At 39.3% G+C, this 18,193-nt stretch overlaps 2 protein-coding genes across 2 annotated transcripts; both read right to left on the bottom strand.

The window, feature by feature from the left end:
• Positions 1-287: 287 nt before the first annotated feature.
• On the bottom strand, positions 288-5,013 carry LOC118006608 (serine protease inhibitor Kazal-type 9-like). Its single transcript, XM_034999319.1, has 4 exons — positions 4,839-5,013; positions 3,859-3,887; positions 1,740-1,867; positions 288-456 (listed from the first exon to the last, which is right to left on the bottom strand). Exons 1-4 carry the CDS (start codon positions 4,891-4,893, stop codon positions 411-413), a joined length of 258 nt encoding a protein of 85 aa, XP_034855210.1. The 5' UTR covers positions 4,894-5,013; the 3' UTR covers positions 288-410.
• Positions 5,014-14,766: 9,753 nt separating this feature from the next.
• LOC118006609 (serine protease inhibitor Kazal-type 7-like) lies at positions 14,767-17,848 on the bottom strand. The gene is given in 3 exon segments (XM_034999320.1): positions 14,767-14,925; positions 16,285-16,450; positions 17,788-17,848. Coding segments are annotated over 3 exon segments (273 nt in total). The 3' UTR covers positions 14,767-14,879.
• Between the last annotated feature and the right edge of the window lie 345 nt (positions 17,849-18,193).

Raw genomic sequence — 18,193 nt, 5'->3', positions numbered from 1 at the left:
TTGGGCTCCCTGCTCAGTGGGAAGCCTGCTTCTCCCTCTCCACTCCCCCTGCTTGTGTTCCTGCTCTTCCTATCTCTCTGTCAAATAAATAAATAAAATCTTTTAAAAAAATTTAGAAAAGAAAAAGGCATCAGATTCAGGTCCTTTGATATTCTGGGTCCAGCTACTGGTCTTTGTTGACCCTTTTCTCCCAGGATGTGGCCCTAAGGTGGTCCATTAGACATCACCCAGAAGTGAAACATCTGGAGGATTCAACTCCTAAATAAAAAGAGCCAGACATGTTTATTTCATGTAGGTCTACTTTATTCTACAAGGAAATCCAGACATAATGGTGACAAGATTAGGCAATGCAGCGTAGGTTATATGGGAGAAGAAGTGTGTTTCATGTGAACTGGAATCACAAGATAGATTCAACACTTTCCAAAATGTACAAATTTAAGTTTGTTGTCAGTTTTTCTGTGGAGAGAAAATAGCAACAAATGAAAATTGCTGAGGCCATAGGCATTTTATTAGCATCCAGAACTAATTTAGCATTCACTAATGAATCCCCAAGTCCATCCACTCATTGATGTTTTTTTTTTTTTAAGATTTTATTTATTTATCTGAGACAGAGAGAATGAGAGAGACAGAGAGCACATGAGAGGGGGGAGGGTCAGAGGGAGAAGCAGGCTCCCTGCTGAGCAGGGAGCCCGATGCGGGACTCGATCCCGGGACTCCAGGATCATGACCTGAGCCGAAGGCAGTCGCTTAACCAACTGAGCCCCCCAGGCGCCCATCCACTCATTGATGTTTTTAAAAGGAAGGAGTGACTGGGGGCGCCTGGATCACTCAGTCTGTTAAGCATCTGCCTTCTGGTCAGGTCATGATCTTAGGGTCCTGGAATCGAGCCCCGTGTCTGGCTCCATGCTCAGTGGGGAGTCTGCTTGTCCCTTTCCCTCTGTGCCCCCACCTCCTGTTCCCGCTCTCTCTCTCAAATAAATAAAATCTTCTAAAAAAAAGTAATTTTTTTCTGATAAAAAAACAAACCAGAACGATATGCCACCTATATTAGGTGTTTGTTTTCATTCATGTAAGTATTGAAAATACTTAAAAGGATCTGTATGTTTCTATACATTCTGGTATATCATGCACCATCTTATATTTTTTGAGCTGGTACTAATATATCTTTCAGATGATTACTTTGTAACTTTAAGCTATTTTTGGCTATTTGATTTTCAAATTTAATTTTTATTAGAGCTTCAATACATAAATCATACTCTGAAACAGAAAAATTTCTTTAGGATTTTTAGATATTATCCCCTTTTGTGCCAATAATTAGGGGGCTCTAACACATCTAAACTTAATTATTAAAACTGAACAATAGATATGGTTCATTCTGACAGACGACTGGCCTGGCATGCCTAGGAGGAGAGATGTTCCTTGTCCCTTGAAATAATGAAGCACACACTGTGGGATGACTTGAGTTTTTTGTAGAGGGAATTCAAACAATAGATTAGTAGGTGGACGCTGAACTAGATGACCCTCAAATTTCCTTCCAACTTACAGATTCTAGGGTTCTTTGATTTACTCTTACTGTCAGAACACCCACAGATCCAAAGACACTAGGGACCCCAAATTCTATGTATTCATCATATTTACATATTCATTGTGTCCTAAACCACTTCTTCTAATTGAGGTATATTTGTCATAACACCTAATTACACCTTAAATATAGAAAAGAAAAATATTTCAATACTTACTGAACTTCAAAACAGAAGAAGCAATCATTGGGGTAAGTTTTGCCATCGGATCCACAAATTGGTGCATATATTGCATGACAAAATCCGTCTTTTCCTGGTGGTGACTTTTTATATTTACTGCAATCAACCTGGAAATACATATTAAAAGCCTTCAACCAAATTTTTATTCCCAGGACTTAGGATTTCCCAAGCAAGTTTAGAGGGCTCTCAAATCATTTGTTTCTTATTCTAATTGTTCTCATCCAACCCCTTTGCAATAGATCAAGTATAAAGTTTTCTTGCATCAGATATAAAATCATGAGTGATAAACTTCTTTATGGTAGCTTGTAACCAAATAATTTACCTAAAAATTAAGAATTTAAATTTAAAAACACACATGAGATTCACAGATGTAATCATTCCCCTGATGTTAGTTTTCTACACATCCTGCTATTTCTCTCTTTCCCTTAAAAAGTTCTATCTGAATGCAAGTATGAGATGTATTATAGGGATACTTCCTATAATTTTAAGAACTAGCACATCATTAGCAACTTTTACCATTAATTATTGGTCACAAAGCACGTGTTATACACTTCATCAGCGCATAGACAGACACATGTATTTTACTATTGTAGTTGAGAACCAACCACTGTTGTAAATGCTAGGAGCAAAGCCAATGTGAAGCTCCCTGCAGGAGCAGGTATGCAGTCACCAAGACAGAGTTTTCTGGGGTTTTCACTTATGAGCAAATTGAAGAGTGTGGACAGTAAAAGTCAAATACATCAGATTTCAAATCCTGACTATATGACCCTGGGACCATCATTTTACTTCTCTAAGCTTTGGTTTCTTTACCTGCAAAGTAAGGGCGATAATAACTACATTGTAAGGTTAAAGTAAAAAATATATAATCAAGAAGATACGTGTAAAATGCTTAGCACTTAATGACATGGAAAATACTGAAAAAATACTATAGTTTTATCCCTTGGCTTTACGTTCAGGACTACACAAACTCTAGCTCTATACAGAAGACTTTACATTTCCAGTTTTTCTGACTCAGAGTTCTACATGTGATGTCTTACTAATTGTTTAATATCTCCACTTGGGTAGCCTGAAACATACCCAAACTTCAGGTTAAATTCATCTTCCCCTTCAGCTATGTTCCATTAATTAACCCATTCATTCCTTTGGTTTGCCATATGCCATGTACCTTCTAAGTTTTAGGGCTGAGCTGACGGCTGGCAACACAAAGATTAGCAAGCATGATGAAATGGCAGAAGGAGCTCAGAAGCTAGTGGAGTCTAATGGAGAATGGGAATGATGGTGCCCCTTGATGAGTATATGTCAGCATGATTTCACTTCTTGCCTGCTCAAACCCCAGTGTTGGGACTTAGTCATATGCGCAGTTTGACCAGAAACTACCAAGGCTTCATATTCATTAACCTTTTTCATTCTCAAGCAGCTACTAAATCATGAAGGATGTCTTGGACTCAGGACTGTCTGACTCCAAAATTTACACTCTTCATCCTCTTATTCTCTTTAATACGTAAAACGAAAGACTCAAAAGAAGTGAAAGGAGCTGCCTAGGCCCTGCAGGCATACAGCTAAAAAGCCATTGAGCTTGGACTCCTGGTTTAAAGTTTTTACTACCACACCTAGATTTTCTCAACAATAGTTACTGCTTAATATGAGTCATAAAGGGAAGGTTAAATTAAAATCTTCATTCCCTAAGATAAAGAACAAAGATGTATGTGACCCATTTAACAATTATAAGAATCATGACTTGTCCTTCTTGAGTTTTACTAGGTGCCAGGTACTGTGCTCTACTCTCTTCAAACACTTTTAACCCTCACAATAAGCTTATGAGGCAAGTATTGTTGCCCATGGCCATACGATCAAGGAGCTGGAATTCAAACCCAGGACTTTATAACTCGGATGCTAGGTATCTAACCACTTTGTTCTACTATGTCCATTTCAGAAAGGTCTCTTAATAGTTTTTTTAAATAAAATCACTTTTGATATTTAAAAAAATCGTCAAACATGTAGCAATTTAATTAATGTACAGTAGCAAATATTTCCTTGTTGATACCGGCTTTAAAATTACATAGAAGTAGGACTTTTATATCAAGATGGATGTACTGACCTGTTGAGGGTGTGGAGCACATTCTACATCTGTGAGAAAAACAAAGACAAGAGAAACCAAATTAAACTCTGGAAGAACCTAAGCTTGTTAAAAAAAAAAAAAAAAAAGGTCTTTCATTTATGTTTCAGCTCTCAGCCTATCAAAAATATAAGACTCTCTTCAGAACTGTGTATCAATATAATAGCAAAGGTTGAAGCTCAACATAAATTTTTTTTTCTTTTTTGGATGGGATGAGAGCATAGCCAAAAGCATGGAGAAGCTACTATAATAATGAGTTTTGTTCTTTCCTACCTCATAATCAGAGTTTAGGAAATATTGAAAAAAAGAAGTGGTTTTGTATCTAGTGAATGTCTGCTATTGTGTAGTAGGAATAGATGGCAGAAGCTGGACCAGCAGTTGAAAATTCTTAGGAAGCAGATTTCAACTCAGTGCAAAAATAATAATAGCTCATGCTGCCAAACAATGGATGGGACATTTTTTTAAAAAATTTAAACTCAATTAGTCAACATATAGTACATCATTCATTTAAGATGTAGTGTTCAGTGATTCATCAGTTGCATATAACACCCAGTGCTCGTCATATCACGTGCCTTCCTTAATGCCCATCACCCAGTTATCCCATCCCCCTACCCACCTCCCCTTCTGCTACCCTCAGTTGATGGGACAGTTTTATAAAGAAATGAGGTCCCCATAAATGGAGATATCAAGTCAAAGCAGAGTCTGGATGTACACTTACCAAAGAAGTTATACAAAATGTTTATGTGGGTAAGAATTTGGCCTTAGCTGACCATTTAGGTCAACTCAGCCCCAAAGATGGTATCATTTAACGATTTATTGGTAGAGACAAAAAAAAAAAAAATGCATTTCAAAAAGCTTCCCTTATTATCTACGTGCTGTGTATATCCCAGAATGCTGTGAGCAAAAGATGACATGAGCTGTTGGTATCAGGATAGGGGTGGTGTTATGAGGGAGATACTTACTGAAGATGGTCATAAGTGCCAGAGCCAAGAGCAGGGCACAAGCTATTGCTTTCATGCTGCTGAAGTGGCCAAGTGCGGTCAGATGGTGGCAAAACAAGTGACTTTCTGGTGTCTGCTCTGTCCACTTGGGTCCTGCCTTATATATTGTCAAGAGTTCCTGCCTCGATTATGAAATAGCTATTTCCAGAAACAGAATCATGGGAAGAGGTCAGAAACATTCGCTAGTGTGGGAATTCTTTTATTGTGAAATCAAATAGTTGCCCATGATATTTTAATAGATAATAGAACCCAATAAAGCTGTTGTTATTTCCTTATTTCTTTACATACTTGAGAGTTTGAGTGCTTTCACATCTGTTATACCATTGGATCTTCATAACAAGTCTATTGGATAGTTATTACCATTTTCTTTGTGTTACAGATGAGAAAATGAAGTGACAGAGAAGTTAAGTAATTTCAACCAGGTTTATTACATATTCGTCTTTGTACTACTTCCGGGAATACTCATCAGCATGGCAGCTTTCGAAGTTCGGACACTTTCCCAGTTTCCCCTCTTTCCTCTGAGACCAAATAGGAAATGTTGCCAGATGAGACTCCAGACTGGGTATAGAGAAAAAGTATCAACACCCAAGTCTTTTTTTGCGGGGGGAGAAGGGCAGACGGACAAGGAGAGAGAGAATCTCAAGCAGGCTCCATACCCAGCATGGAGCCCATCGTGGGGCTTAATCCCATGACCCCAAGATCATGACCTGAGCCAAAATCAAGAGTCGGATGCTTAACAGGCTGAGCCACCCAGGTGCCTCAACACCCAAGTCTTGATTCAGCAGAAACAAGCAATGATTGATGCTCTTTATTTAGCAGGGGGGATAATTTTCCCAAAAATCTAAATTTGAGGAGATGGAACAGTGGGTGGAGCTGGTGAGCAGTCACACCTCATTTACCTGCCAGATCTCTGGTGGAAGCTTCTTTATCAAGGGCACTTGGGAGAAGGGACTACTGAAGGGCAATAATAAAGAGCTATGTGACCATCTTAGCCAGTAGTGGATTTGTTGTCTGCAGTGGCTGGACTGTCCCTAAAGCTTTGGCCATGATTCTCTAGTCCTGAAAACACAGCCTGATGATTCAAGAATGAGATGTTGACTTTGCCCTGGGCCATGGTTACATATGAGGCCAGTGACATCTTACACTAATACAATCATTTTTAACAGACAAGCTCACCAATCATTTGGCCATGGTTTAAATAGGTTTAATTGTGCTTTATCAAACCATGTTTCATTTAAAATCTCTGATAAAGACTACAAGGATGGGGCACCTGGGTGGCTCAGTCGTTAAGCGTCTGCCTTCAGCTTGGGTCGTGATCCCAGGGTCCTGGGATCGAGCTCTGCATTGGGCTCCCTGCTCGGCGGGAAGCCTGCTTCTCCCTTTCCCACTCCCCCTGCTTGTGTTCCCTCTCTCGCTGTCTCTCTCTCTCTGTTGAATAAATAAATAAAATCTTTAAAAAAAAAAAAAAGACTACAAGGACACCTATTTTGGAATGTGCCAATTTTGAATACAATGACTCTCTGAGAAGACCTTGAAAGCAGCTCTTGCAGTTTGGGTAGACAGAGTTGGAAGACACTGTATATACCACTAGTGGAAGTAGTGCCAAAGACTGAGACACTGAAACTCACAACTGTTTCCCTTCAAAAGGATAAAGACAGCTGGAACCTGTGCTGGTCTGGGGGGCGGGCATCATTATATTACTGAGAGTTGAAACTCTAAGCGTCTTGCAGAGCTGAATTCATTGCCAGCTTCACCATTCCCTACATGACTTGGTGTAAGTTATTGAACTCTTAGTAGCCTTGGTTTCTTAATGTTCATTTAATCATTCAGTAAATATTAATGAGCATTTACTCTTAGAAACTATATTACAACTTGGGCATACCATGAATAATGAGAAACTTTGCCACTGTCTTCATTATAGCTTGACAAGGACTTTGTTCTTGACCGAACTGTAGTTAGGCTGCTCTGAGTCCTTTTCTTGATTCGGCCTTAACCTTGCTCCCCACCTCCCCTCCATCTCTTGTCTTTGGCCTGCCCCTTTCAGTCTTGGCATAGAATCCTGATAAGTCATCTCCCTACCATTGATATCTGATCACTCTTGATATCTGATCAAGTTCTTCATTCCCCACTTTTAATATATAAGTCCTTGGCCAGCCTTTAGCAAGAATCTTCCTATTCTTGGTAACTCTCATTAATAATTTTCCATCTCCTGACCCCCTCAACTTGCTCCTTGGCTAAAAATCCCCACTTGTTTTATGCAGACTTGAGCCCAATCTCTCTCTCCTATTGCAATAGGAGCTTTCAAGATTATACCTTGAGTGACACTTTCCTTACCATTTTAACAAGTGTCAAATACTTTAACAAGCTTACAAAATAAAGTTAATGGCACAATCATCATAAGCTTGTTGTAAGTTTCAAATGAGATTGTATTTGTAAAGTTCTTGTCCAGGGTCTGGAATATAGTAAGCTCTTAACAAATTTTGGTATTTAATGATAATGATCATGATAGTGAAGACAATGACAGTGACTGTGGTCTGAAGAAAAGACTCAGAAAGCACTTAAGAAGTATCTTAAAATAAGCAAATGGTGTATCTTTGTGGCCATATTGGAAATAATACATACTGGCATGTGATCACAAAAGGAACTTTATGATGATCAGTAATGTTTGATAATGACTAGAGGTAATGAGAATCTTATCCTTTTAAGTGTCTCATTGGAGGTCAAATGAATACTTCTCAGGGACTCTGCAGAGGTGATTCCTTTATTGAATGGCCTCTATCAACATTTTTAAACTTTTCCTTTTTAACAGCAAAATACTTTGTTTAATGATAATAGCAATATCAATAATAATATTTACTGAGCACTAATTATGTGTCAGGTAGTTTTGGAATTGTTATATGGCTATTAACTTATTTAAATTTTAAAACTATGTTAGATAAATACTATTACTATCAATGACTTTACAAATAAAGGAGGAGAGGCACAAAGAAAATAGAGAAGTTGTCCAAGATCACAAGAGAGCATAGTGGAACTGAAAAATGTTGTATAGAAGCATAATACACTAAACAGACAACAGACGTTCTCCATTACTTGAAGGACTGTGGCAGCTTGGCTTCCTTGTCCCTATCTTCCCATAATGGCCCTTGAGTCACACTCATGGAGTCCCTAGGGGTCCACAGGATAATTTGAAGATCTCTAGTCTAGGAGAGAAGTTCCCAAATTCCACCCTCAGAGAGCAACTCCAGCAGGTGGGTCCATAGGGGTTCAGTGAGGAAAGTACTACTTGAGGGAGAGCTTATCTGGATCAGAGCCTCAGCCTGGCTGGTTATAAGAGTGTGAATGCAAAAGGGAGAATGCAGAAAAACAGGATGATTTAGAAGGAGCAAGTTCACACAGAGTTCCAGGGCCATAAAGGAGATTCTCTAGTTCAGGGAATAAAGCAGTCATCTGAATTGAAGCCCAAGAAGAACTGAATCTCAAGATTTTAGATACAAGATTAGAGGAGAACTAATATAGAGGTTATTCTCTGGAGGGTGTCAGAGGGCTGGGCTGGCTGAGGCTATAATTGCTAAAACCTCTTCCACTTCTGAGGAAGACTGGCCAGAGTTTAGGAGCCATTGATGTGCATGCATGGGTTAAGTGGTCACCTCTGGAGGGGAAATGTTGCAGGATCTGGGAATCAGGAAAACTTTGACACAAAGTCCCTTGAGCTCTTCAGAAATGTCTTTCCACACAATGGCAGTCCTTTCCTGCTAATAAGCTAGACCTTTTAGGCAACCCTGAGTTACACTGAGAAAAGGAAGAAGAACAACAAGAAGAAGAAGAACAAGAACAAGAAGAACAAGAAGAAGAGGAGGAGGAGGAAGAGAAGGAGGAGGAGGAAAGCAAAGGGTAATGGGATAGGTAGGGGAAGAAGAAGAGGCAGAGCAGAAGCAGCAGCTTAAAATGTCACTGTGAATTGAGGGTTGTTTTTTTTTTTTTTTCCTCCTAAGGAATTCTGAACTATTTTCAGCATGTATTGGTGGGGAAAGGGGAGGTGGGGAGAACCTTATGGTTTATTTGGGAATTTACTTAAGAACTCAGCCTGTGTGGCATATCCTTCCCATATTCTCTTGCTATTTCCCATTCTGAAGTCACTTCTGTGCCCTTACTTTGCTTTCTTGGAGAAACAGTTCTATCAAATTACTAGTACCTGTTTTGCATAACAATTAGGAAGAACACATTTTTGAATTTTAACTTTTTGTTTTGAAATAATTGTTGCAAGACTAGAACAAAGAACTTGTCATGTACTCTTCACCTCAAGACTCCATTTTGCCATTTGTGTCAATAATGCCTTTATAACAGGATGATCCAATCCAATCAGATTGTATAAAAAACTCTAACAGAAATTAACTCAAAATGGATGAAAGAGTTAATGTAATAGTTGTAAGTATACGGGTCTTAGAAGAAAACAGGCATAAACCTTTGAATGGGCAGTGGTTTCTTAGATACGACACTAAAAATATAATAAACAAAAGGGAAAATAGATAAATTGGATTTTGTCAAAATCCAAATTTTGTGCTTGATAGGACAGCCCACAGAATGGGAGAAAATATTTGCAAATCATAGATCTGATAAAGGAAAAAAAATATTCAGAATATATAAAGCTAAACAGAATATATGCAGTTCAACAATAACCAGACAAATAATCTAGCTAAAAAATGAGCAACGGGTTTAAATAAACATTTTTCCAAAGGATATATACAAATGGCCAATAAAGCCATTAAAATATGCTCATCATCATTAGTTATTAAAGAAATGCAAATCAAAGCCAAAATGAGTACCATTTCACATCCATTAGGATAGCTAAAAAAAATAAAATAAAAGACAAGATGTCAAGGATGTGGAGAAAATGGAACCCTCATACATTGCTAGAAAGATGGGGGAATAAGAGTGACTGCCAGTCAGTTTGGAGTTTCTTTTTGGAGTTATCAAAGGTATTGAAATCAAATAGTGGTGCTGGTTGCACAATTTTGTGAGCAGACTAGAGTTTTACATTTTAAAAAGAATTTTTGTAACTAATATAATGCTGTGTGTTAATTATAATTCAATTAAAAATTAAAAAATAATAAAACCCTGAGTTTTATGGTATGTGAAATATTTCTCAACAAACAACAATGACAATAATAAAAGATCCATTCAGAATCATGCAATATCATGTTCTTTAGTCTCTTTCAATGCAGAATATTTAAAAGGCCTGTTCTTGGTTTTTGAAAGTTGTAGATGAGTTATTTTATAGAAGGTTTCTGAATTTGAGTTTGTCTCATGTTTCCTAGTGGCTATATTCAGGTTGTGCATTTTTGGCAGGGAAATACAGAAGATACTCCATATTCTTCACGTTGTATACTTTGAGATAGTATCCATGATGTTGATTTGCCCCATCACTAACTATGCTAACTTTGACCACTTGTGCCAGTTAGTGTCTGCAATGTTTCTCTACTCTACTGTTACTCTTTCTCCTTCCAAATTAGTAAATATTTTGTGATGAGATCCCTTGAGATTATTTGAATATCTCATTTTTCATCACAGTTTTACTCATGGTATTAAGTGAGGCCATGTTCAAATAGGGCAAACTATATAAGTAAATTCATGTAATCTTACATGTTCAAATTATACTTTTGCCTTTTCACTTTCTAGTATCAATTTCTAAGGAACTAAAATATTCCCATTTCTCAAACCAAGAAAAAAACCCCACATTTACTGATCATGGGCCTTTACTTCAACACACCAAACACATTTACAAAAATGTAGTCTATGTGTTCAGGCCTGGGTAAATGTTGGAGAAGTATGGACATACAGATCCTAATCAACTCTTTCATTTCCGTAGGACTTTACAGTTTATAAAGCATGTTCACATGCATATATCATCTGACTCTGACAATATACAGGTTAAATTAGGGATTTGATTTTGTCGGTAAGCAAAGAGATATTGCACATGTAAATGACCAACCTACAGCTACACACCTGGTGATGTTCAAGTTGGCATAAGCATACAAGTCTCCTGTTCCAAGTTTTGTTGTGTTCTCTTGAGCTGCTTGGTGGAGTTTTATAAAGAAGACAATGATGATGAATATGCCAAAGACCTCAGGGAAGTAAGTGCTGATGAATACATAGAGAAGTGAGTAAAACTTAATAAAGTCTTTTTTTTCTTCAAGGCCTAAACTTGGAGAGGTAACAATTTAAAAATAAACCTACTTTACACTTACATTTATAGTGATTTAACAGTTTCCCTGTGGCAAAGATTTACTTTCCCTGGCAGGGAAAAAGGAAAAGAAAAGATATTAATAGATATGCCATAGTAAGAAATATGTATATAAATTCCACTGATGTTAAAAGCTTATGATGAAAACCAAAAATCTTCATTGCCAATATCACTTCGGTGGGAGCTAATTTCAACCATTTCTATTCTAAGGTTGTTACTGTCACAATTCTCAATATTTAAGAAATCAAGAAATAGAGGTATAAGTATATCTTATTATTTATTGACTACCATCTATGAAGGAAAGTCGTTAATTTGTATTACCTTACAACCTTTAGTTCTTCCCAATTTTTGATGAGTATATCATGACTTTTCAAAAATTCTGCACACTACCTTTATAACTTTAAATAATATATCTTGGTCACTTTCTATTATTCTCATCCTTAGGCAACATCTCATAATCCTACAAGAAACTTACATGCCTCCATACACTTCCCTCAGTCAACTTTTCTCTCTAAAGATTTGTCACCTCTATGTTTATTTTTACATTTAAGACATTAAAAATATGCACATTCTGTTCTGTATGCCATAATTAATTCTTCTACAGTTTAACCACAGGTTAATTCCAAAATTTGAAGAGCAATAACTATTTTTAAACATCATTTATAAATTTTAAAAGGATTCTGGGAATGTATCAATTGTGGGCCAAATCTAGACTTCAATTTCAGAAAGATCAGAAATCTTCTTTAAGTGCTCGCTTCGGCAGCACATATACTAAAATTAGAAATCTTCTTTAAGGCGGTGAGTTGTGGTGAGTGTTGGAAGAAAAGGAGAAATGTCATCAACAGCTAGTATTGGGCTCTGAATACAATATGGACCAAAGACCTGAGGCTGCTCAGGTCTGCAATGAAGCCAGATGTTTCCTCATTGTCTTTATGCAGTGTGGTGTGTAGAACCAACGCTAGCTAGACTCAGCGCCAACAGAACCATCCACCATTTACAGTTCTGCAATTCTGCCCATTATTTCCCTCTGGGAGCTTCTTTTGTCTCACCTGAGGAGCTAGGCTGATCATGTCTACCTTATGATGGATGCTGTGTGAGGATTAAATGAGACAGGAATATGAAAGTCTTTTGTGAACTCTAAGTGTTTTACAGATGTTATGTACTGGGTCATTTCATAGTAGAAAGAGTTTGATTCCCAAGGGTATTGAGATATGATGGATGAAATTCTGAAAACACTTTTTTGGGCCCTGGATTGGGAGGAGCAGATCTGGGTTCTTGTCCTCGTCTTCCATATGAGCAATGAGGCATTTCCAATTTGGGGAGTTCAGAGTTTCTATCCATAAAAAGAGGCTGTTTACTGGGTCTTTTTCATCCATGATGATCAGGAATTCTTATATAGGTGTGTATTTTGCTCACATTTTGTATCATGTTTCCATTGATATCTTTCCCTGATCTTCATGCACAGTTGCCAGGGATTTTGTAGGTTTTTCCATCTGTACCATACTTGGGGGTGAGGATGGGCTCACAGTGTAGGGGTATGCCCATGCCATGGCCTTTATCACAGTCCAACTACCTGGAGAAAGAGAGCTTTTTTGTACAAAGAAATGAGCTTCTGAGGATTCAGTTCTTCTGAGGAGATGTGAGTGAGATCAGAGGAAGAATGAGAAGGACTGAGGTAGCCAAAAGTTTGAAGGCAGTAGGGGAGAGAGGGGTGAGCAAGTGGAGCAATATGGAAATCAGACTCCTAAGAAGGTATAAACAACTGAAGATATATAAGAAAGATTAGTGAGGAGCACTGGGAAAATGCAGGTGTTTGTTTAAGACAGGGCAAACAGTGTCAGGTGCAGGAGTAGATCAAGACCAAGAAAAGGAAAGACAAGAGAAGCTGAAGATCTAAGAAGGTGGGAGGAATTGGCATGATGAGAAGAGTACAGCAGACTGAGAAACCTGTGGGGTTGTGGGCAACTCAGGCGTGGGGATGCTCCACATACACAAGCAGGTGTGAGCAGCTCAGGAGAGGATCACACCAGGAGGGGTGGGAGCTTGGAACCCAGAAGTGAGAGCTGCTGAAGGTGGCAAGCAACTGAAGAGGGCTAAGCCAGCAAGACCATTTGACCACCTATTCTAGGCCCTGTTCAGATCACAACTTCTCCCTATCTGCTACTTTTACTTCAGCAGCTTTGTTTGTCCAAGATACTTCCCTATCCTTGCTCTTCTTCACAGTTTCCATAGTTGACTTGACCATGATCTGGCTTGACCTTGACTTTGAACTTGACTTTGAATTTGACTCTGATTCAGACCCATATTTTATCCCAATCATCCAGACCATGTTAGGTGCATCTTGATCATGGGGACAGAGTCTGTACTTATATGATTATATAACACTTTAGCAGTAGAATATAAATGCAGGCATGATCCAATTGTTTATAAGCCTTTTCATATGACTTTTATGGAGTTACCATAACTATGGATTCCCTCTCTCTTCTTTTTTTTTTTTTTAGATTTTATTGTTTTATCTGAGATAGAGAGAGAGTGAGAGAGAAAGAGCACGAGTGGGGGAGAGAGGGAGAAACAGGCTCCCCACTGAGCAGAAAGCCCGATGCAGGGTTTGGTCCCAGGACCCTGGGATCATGACCTGAGCCAAAGGCAGACGCTTAACCAACTGAACCACCCAGGCACCCCTCCCTTTCTCTTCTTGAGTCTATGAGGAGATAAGGTTTCCACAGACTTCCTTGTATCTTTAGGGAAGCCTGTAGGTGGGCAGGACTATCCTCTTTCAATCTCTGGGCCAAGAACAGTTCTGGAGCAAGTGAGGGAAGAAGTGAACATGGGGAGGAGAAAATGAGGACCATGAAAATATACCAAGGCCTAATCTGGGTCACTAATTTCTTGTGAGCTATGCCTATCACTGAAGACTTCCTCAAAGTGTTGTGGTCACATAAGCATCATCTATAGAAGGAACTCCAGCTTCATCACTAAGAATGAATTAGAGGTCTCTGTATTTAAAACAAATGTACAGTTTGCCAGTACGGTCAATGTTGTCTTGGTACATAGTGGTATCTACATTTTACAATTATGGAAGGCAAGTGTTAGACCAAGCAATGTAGTAGTCAGTGCCAGAGATGTTCTATTAAGGCTCCAGCAGGAGGTTAGCAAGGTGAGAGATAAGAAAGGAGGAAATTATGGAATGCTCATGGAAAGAAATGGGCAGGAAAATCTTCCCCCCAGGGTTGACTTCTTATAATGAAGGAGGTGCCCCTCTAAGGAACTTTGGAAAAGAGACTAATATAAAGGACCAGTATGGTCCATAGACTAGTTCCCAGTGGCAGGTACTGATTAAGGAAAGTAAAGACCCCAGGAGAGGGTAAGGTGTTCACTGATGTGTGTGTGTGTGTGTGTCTCTTGGAAGTTACTTGGCATTCTTCATACAAAACTTTCTCATAAAGAAGATTTATATATCCCTCAGTTTTATTTTTAAACTGAGATATTACATCCCAATCTAAGAAACAAATACAAGCAGAAGTAAAGATAAACTCTCTGGGGAGATTCTTTTATTGAGGTACAAAAAGAAGCCCGAAGTCAGTGAGGCATGAGTTTGAGGAAGACCACAACAACTTTCTCCACTCAACAAAGATGACTCTGAATCTGTCTCTGCCCCTACCAGAGCACTGGCCAAGATGAGGGAAAAGGCAGTCAGAGCCCGGGGATGATGACAATGACCGTGAAGATACCATCGCTCTGTACCCATGTCTGTGGAGAAGTTAACATCTTCCTTCATGAAGAAGCTGAACTTTTCCATTACTTTTCCTATGAGAAAACACATAACAAGATTCATTAAACAAGAGGAAATGTTATATGTCAGAGCCAAAAGGAACTATAGAAATTATGAGGCAGAGTTTAATGTTATAGATGAAGAAACTGAATCCCTGAAAAGGAAGGTCCTTGCCACAGGCAGTTTCTGACAGAGACAGAAGCAGAGTCTCCCTAGTCCAGTGATATTTCCACCATACCTACTGCCTCCACTGATCCCAGAACCGGGGCCCATCAGCCAATATCCTACAATAACAATGGAGGAGGACATGGGAAGCTGAGGTGGCCCGCCCCTCAGTCTTTCCTGGCCAGCAAGGCCTGTGATGAAGCTGGGTCATGCGTTAGTGAGAACTGCCACCACATGTCCCTTTCAGTGTCCTTGAACACAAGCCAGCTTCTAGGCCAAGAGCCCAATGGGTGTGCATGTTAGAGAATCTTCCCTTTTGTGAATTTTCCCTGTTCCTGAATAGAAATAAAGATGCAGACATATCCTTCTGAGCTCAGGGCCTAAACTGATATTCTAACTTGTTTAAATAATCACAAAGATGAAAAATACAAGACCGAAGATGGGTAGCCAAAATCCAGTGGTCTAAGGGAGACTTAATAATGAACGAAGTGGACTTAGTGTAAGGTAAGAAATGCTAAGGTGCCTGTTCTGTATTAAAGAAGTGACAAGTACCTAGTTATATTGCCTTCAGAAATAGTTCACAGGCCAAACAAAAATACTTAAGCAAAACATGCCCAGGTCTAAGCACTGACAGCTTGCATCTCCCTCTTTTAGATAAGAGAAAACAATTTTTGTGGTAGCCTTCTCCTCTTCCCCCATAAGGTTACAGTTATTTAGAGCCCCTAGGAATTTGAGAAGGATGAAGGCGCTCTATCCACAGTTTGTCTAAGAATCAAGCAGTATGGCCTCACTTCTCTTAGAAATCATGTAGGATAGTGGTTTTCAATGATTTTTTATTATGGGGGTCAAGATCTTTTCTTCTAACAAGATACTGTGTAGAACTCCACTACCTAAAATAGCCAAAAGCTGAACTTTGGGGGTTGGAGATCACCCCCAGATGATCCCCTTAGCCCCCTTGCCTCTATAGAACCTCTGGGCTCCTAGTCTTACTGGATTCCCTCAATTGAGACAGGAATTGGCAGTTGGGTGATGGATGGAACTAGTTTAAGCTGGCAGAGCAGGTGGCCCAAACCTCGCCTGACTGTGAGACAGATGGTTTTCTCTCTCTACCAGCTGCTTCTGGGTGGGAATCAGCGCAGCTTATGGAGAGTGAAACAAGCTCATAGAGGAGAGGTTTGCAGTGGAGGACACTGGCTGTGACTTCTTTTTTCTTCCCACGAGGTACTCACAAGTTCTCAATGCATAGGTGGCATTCATTCCCATAGGTGATGTAGTCAGAACCACAAACGGGCAGGTATGTGATGGGGCAGGGGATGGCCACCACTGGGTACTTCTTATAAATGCTGCAGTCCACCTGCTACGGACACAAGAGAATGCCCTAAGCTGTGCTGGCCTCTGTTGGGCAGGAAGCAAAATACCATCCTAGGAGTCCCAGGTCAGATATTCTGATGCTGCTTCTATTACTAATATTATCACCATGACAAATACTAGTACCGCTGTCCCCACCTCTGTTACTACTAGCATACGCTGTTAATAATTCCTGAGCATTTCCATGCTAGCCTTTAAGCTTAAATTATACATGATTTTTTTTTGTTTAATATTCATAACAACTGAATAGGGTAGGTTCTACCGTTACACCTATTTATAGATGGGTGAAATTCAGGCTTATGCGTCATATTTCTTCAACTGCCTTCTGGAAAGAAGAGGAGATTTTTTATCTGTGCCCGCCTCCTCCTTTGCCCCCTCCCCAAACATGCTGAATTAATTCTACATATATATTTCAAAACCTTTTGTTGACTAAATGACAGTCAATAGGAATTGAAATTAAAATGTAATTCAATATACTCACTGTTGTTAAAGGCAGACTAGCAGCTTCTGAAAGAGAGTTACAGATGGAAATGTTAAAAATAAAGCAAAGTCTTAAAGTCTCATGAATTAATGTTAATTTGGGCCTATGGATTGAGACTCTGTATTTGCTCTGGTGACGAATCTTAGCACACACTCTGTTCTTATATAAAACTCCAGCAGTTTGCTGAAGAAGCCAAATGGCCAATAAGGTAAGCCCTTTATTCAGGTAGGAGAATTAACTGGTTTCCTCCCTTTATTGACATGGGTCATTTTCTGGAGTTTATCATGTCTTTGATAATGATTCAAAATCAGATAGCAATAGAAAGCATTGCAGTCACCCCTCCTAAGAACCTGCAGTTCCACCATCTTTGATATTCTCCCCTCTGAACTGATACAAAGAAATGGAATGGAATGTTCTTAAGGTGTTAGACTCTTAATTTATTTAAATAATTTTCACCATATAAAAGTCTAATTGTTGACTGCTGGGCTTTGGAGAATTGTGTTTTATTTCAGTCCCCCTGGATTGATTTGGAGAGGCATCCAAGTTTTTCTGTGTCCTTGCCCTGAGGAATAGTATCTAATAACACCAGCCACTTCCAGTGTCCTTATGGAATGGTAGACTTATGAAGAAATTAGTTCTTTTTTTTCCTATGGCTCCATGGATGAAAATAAAAATCCTTGAAAGGGAAAACACTGGACCCAACCACCTTCCCCCAACACCTGTTGGTACGTAAGAGTCTCCCTTCCCAGGCCAGGGCTGTTTGTATTATAAGCCAGTACACTTTAAATCCACATGCCCAGACATTTTCCTCCAATCCTGAGAAGGGGTTATTTGGGAAGACAAGCTTACTGGCTACACAGGCCACTCTCTGCCCTTAACTCACCCGAGTTGCTGAAGAAATGAGTCATTGTGCAGAGCAGAAGGAGCCCCCCGATGATCTTCATGGTGGAGACAGCTGTGATGTAGAGGCTCTCGGGGCTGTCACACCAGCTACATCAACCATACCCTAGGAAAGGGCTTAGGTTTATATGCCAGTCCTTGGTTCCTCCACCTTTCCTGTGAGGTCATCGAGAGTCAGTGTTGGCTCTGAGAGGTTCTCAAGGCACAATGTCACACCCTGGGTGGTGTTGCGGTTCTCGTCACTTAATTGCTACTTATTATCTGACCGAGAAATTGATTATTTGAGGTGAGAAGTACTTTCTGCTTGCACCAGAGGTGGGGACTGTTATTTAGAATTCTCAACTTCAAGTAGTAGAAGAGATTAACTACCGACTGCTTGGCCTAGTTAT

The sequence above is a fragment of the Mirounga leonina genome, unplaced genomic scaffold (genome assembly GCF_011800145.1).
Source record: "Mirounga leonina isolate KUSES-001 unplaced genomic scaffold, KU_Mleo_1.0 Mir_98, whole genome shotgun sequence".
Classification (NCBI taxonomy): domain Eukaryota; kingdom Metazoa; phylum Chordata; class Mammalia; order Carnivora; family Phocidae; genus Mirounga; species Mirounga leonina.
The sequence above is the reverse complement of the archived record's forward strand: the minus strand, read 5'-3'. Positions and strand labels throughout refer to the sequence as shown.

Bases quoted from the DNA above. Each gene is read 5' to 3' on its own strand.
- LOC118006608 (XM_034999319.1), bottom strand. From the start codon at position 4,893: ATGAAAGCAATAGCTTGTGCCCTGCTCTTGGCTCTGGCACTTATGACC. The intron at 3,888-4,838 runs GTAAGTATCTCC...TTTTTCTCACAG, and splicing joins GGCACTTATGACCATCTTCA to ATGTAGAATGTGCTCCACAC. The intron at 1,868-3,858 runs GTCAGTACATCC...ATGTATTTCCAG, and splicing joins GTGCTCCACACCCTCAACAG to GTTGATTGCAGTAAATATAA.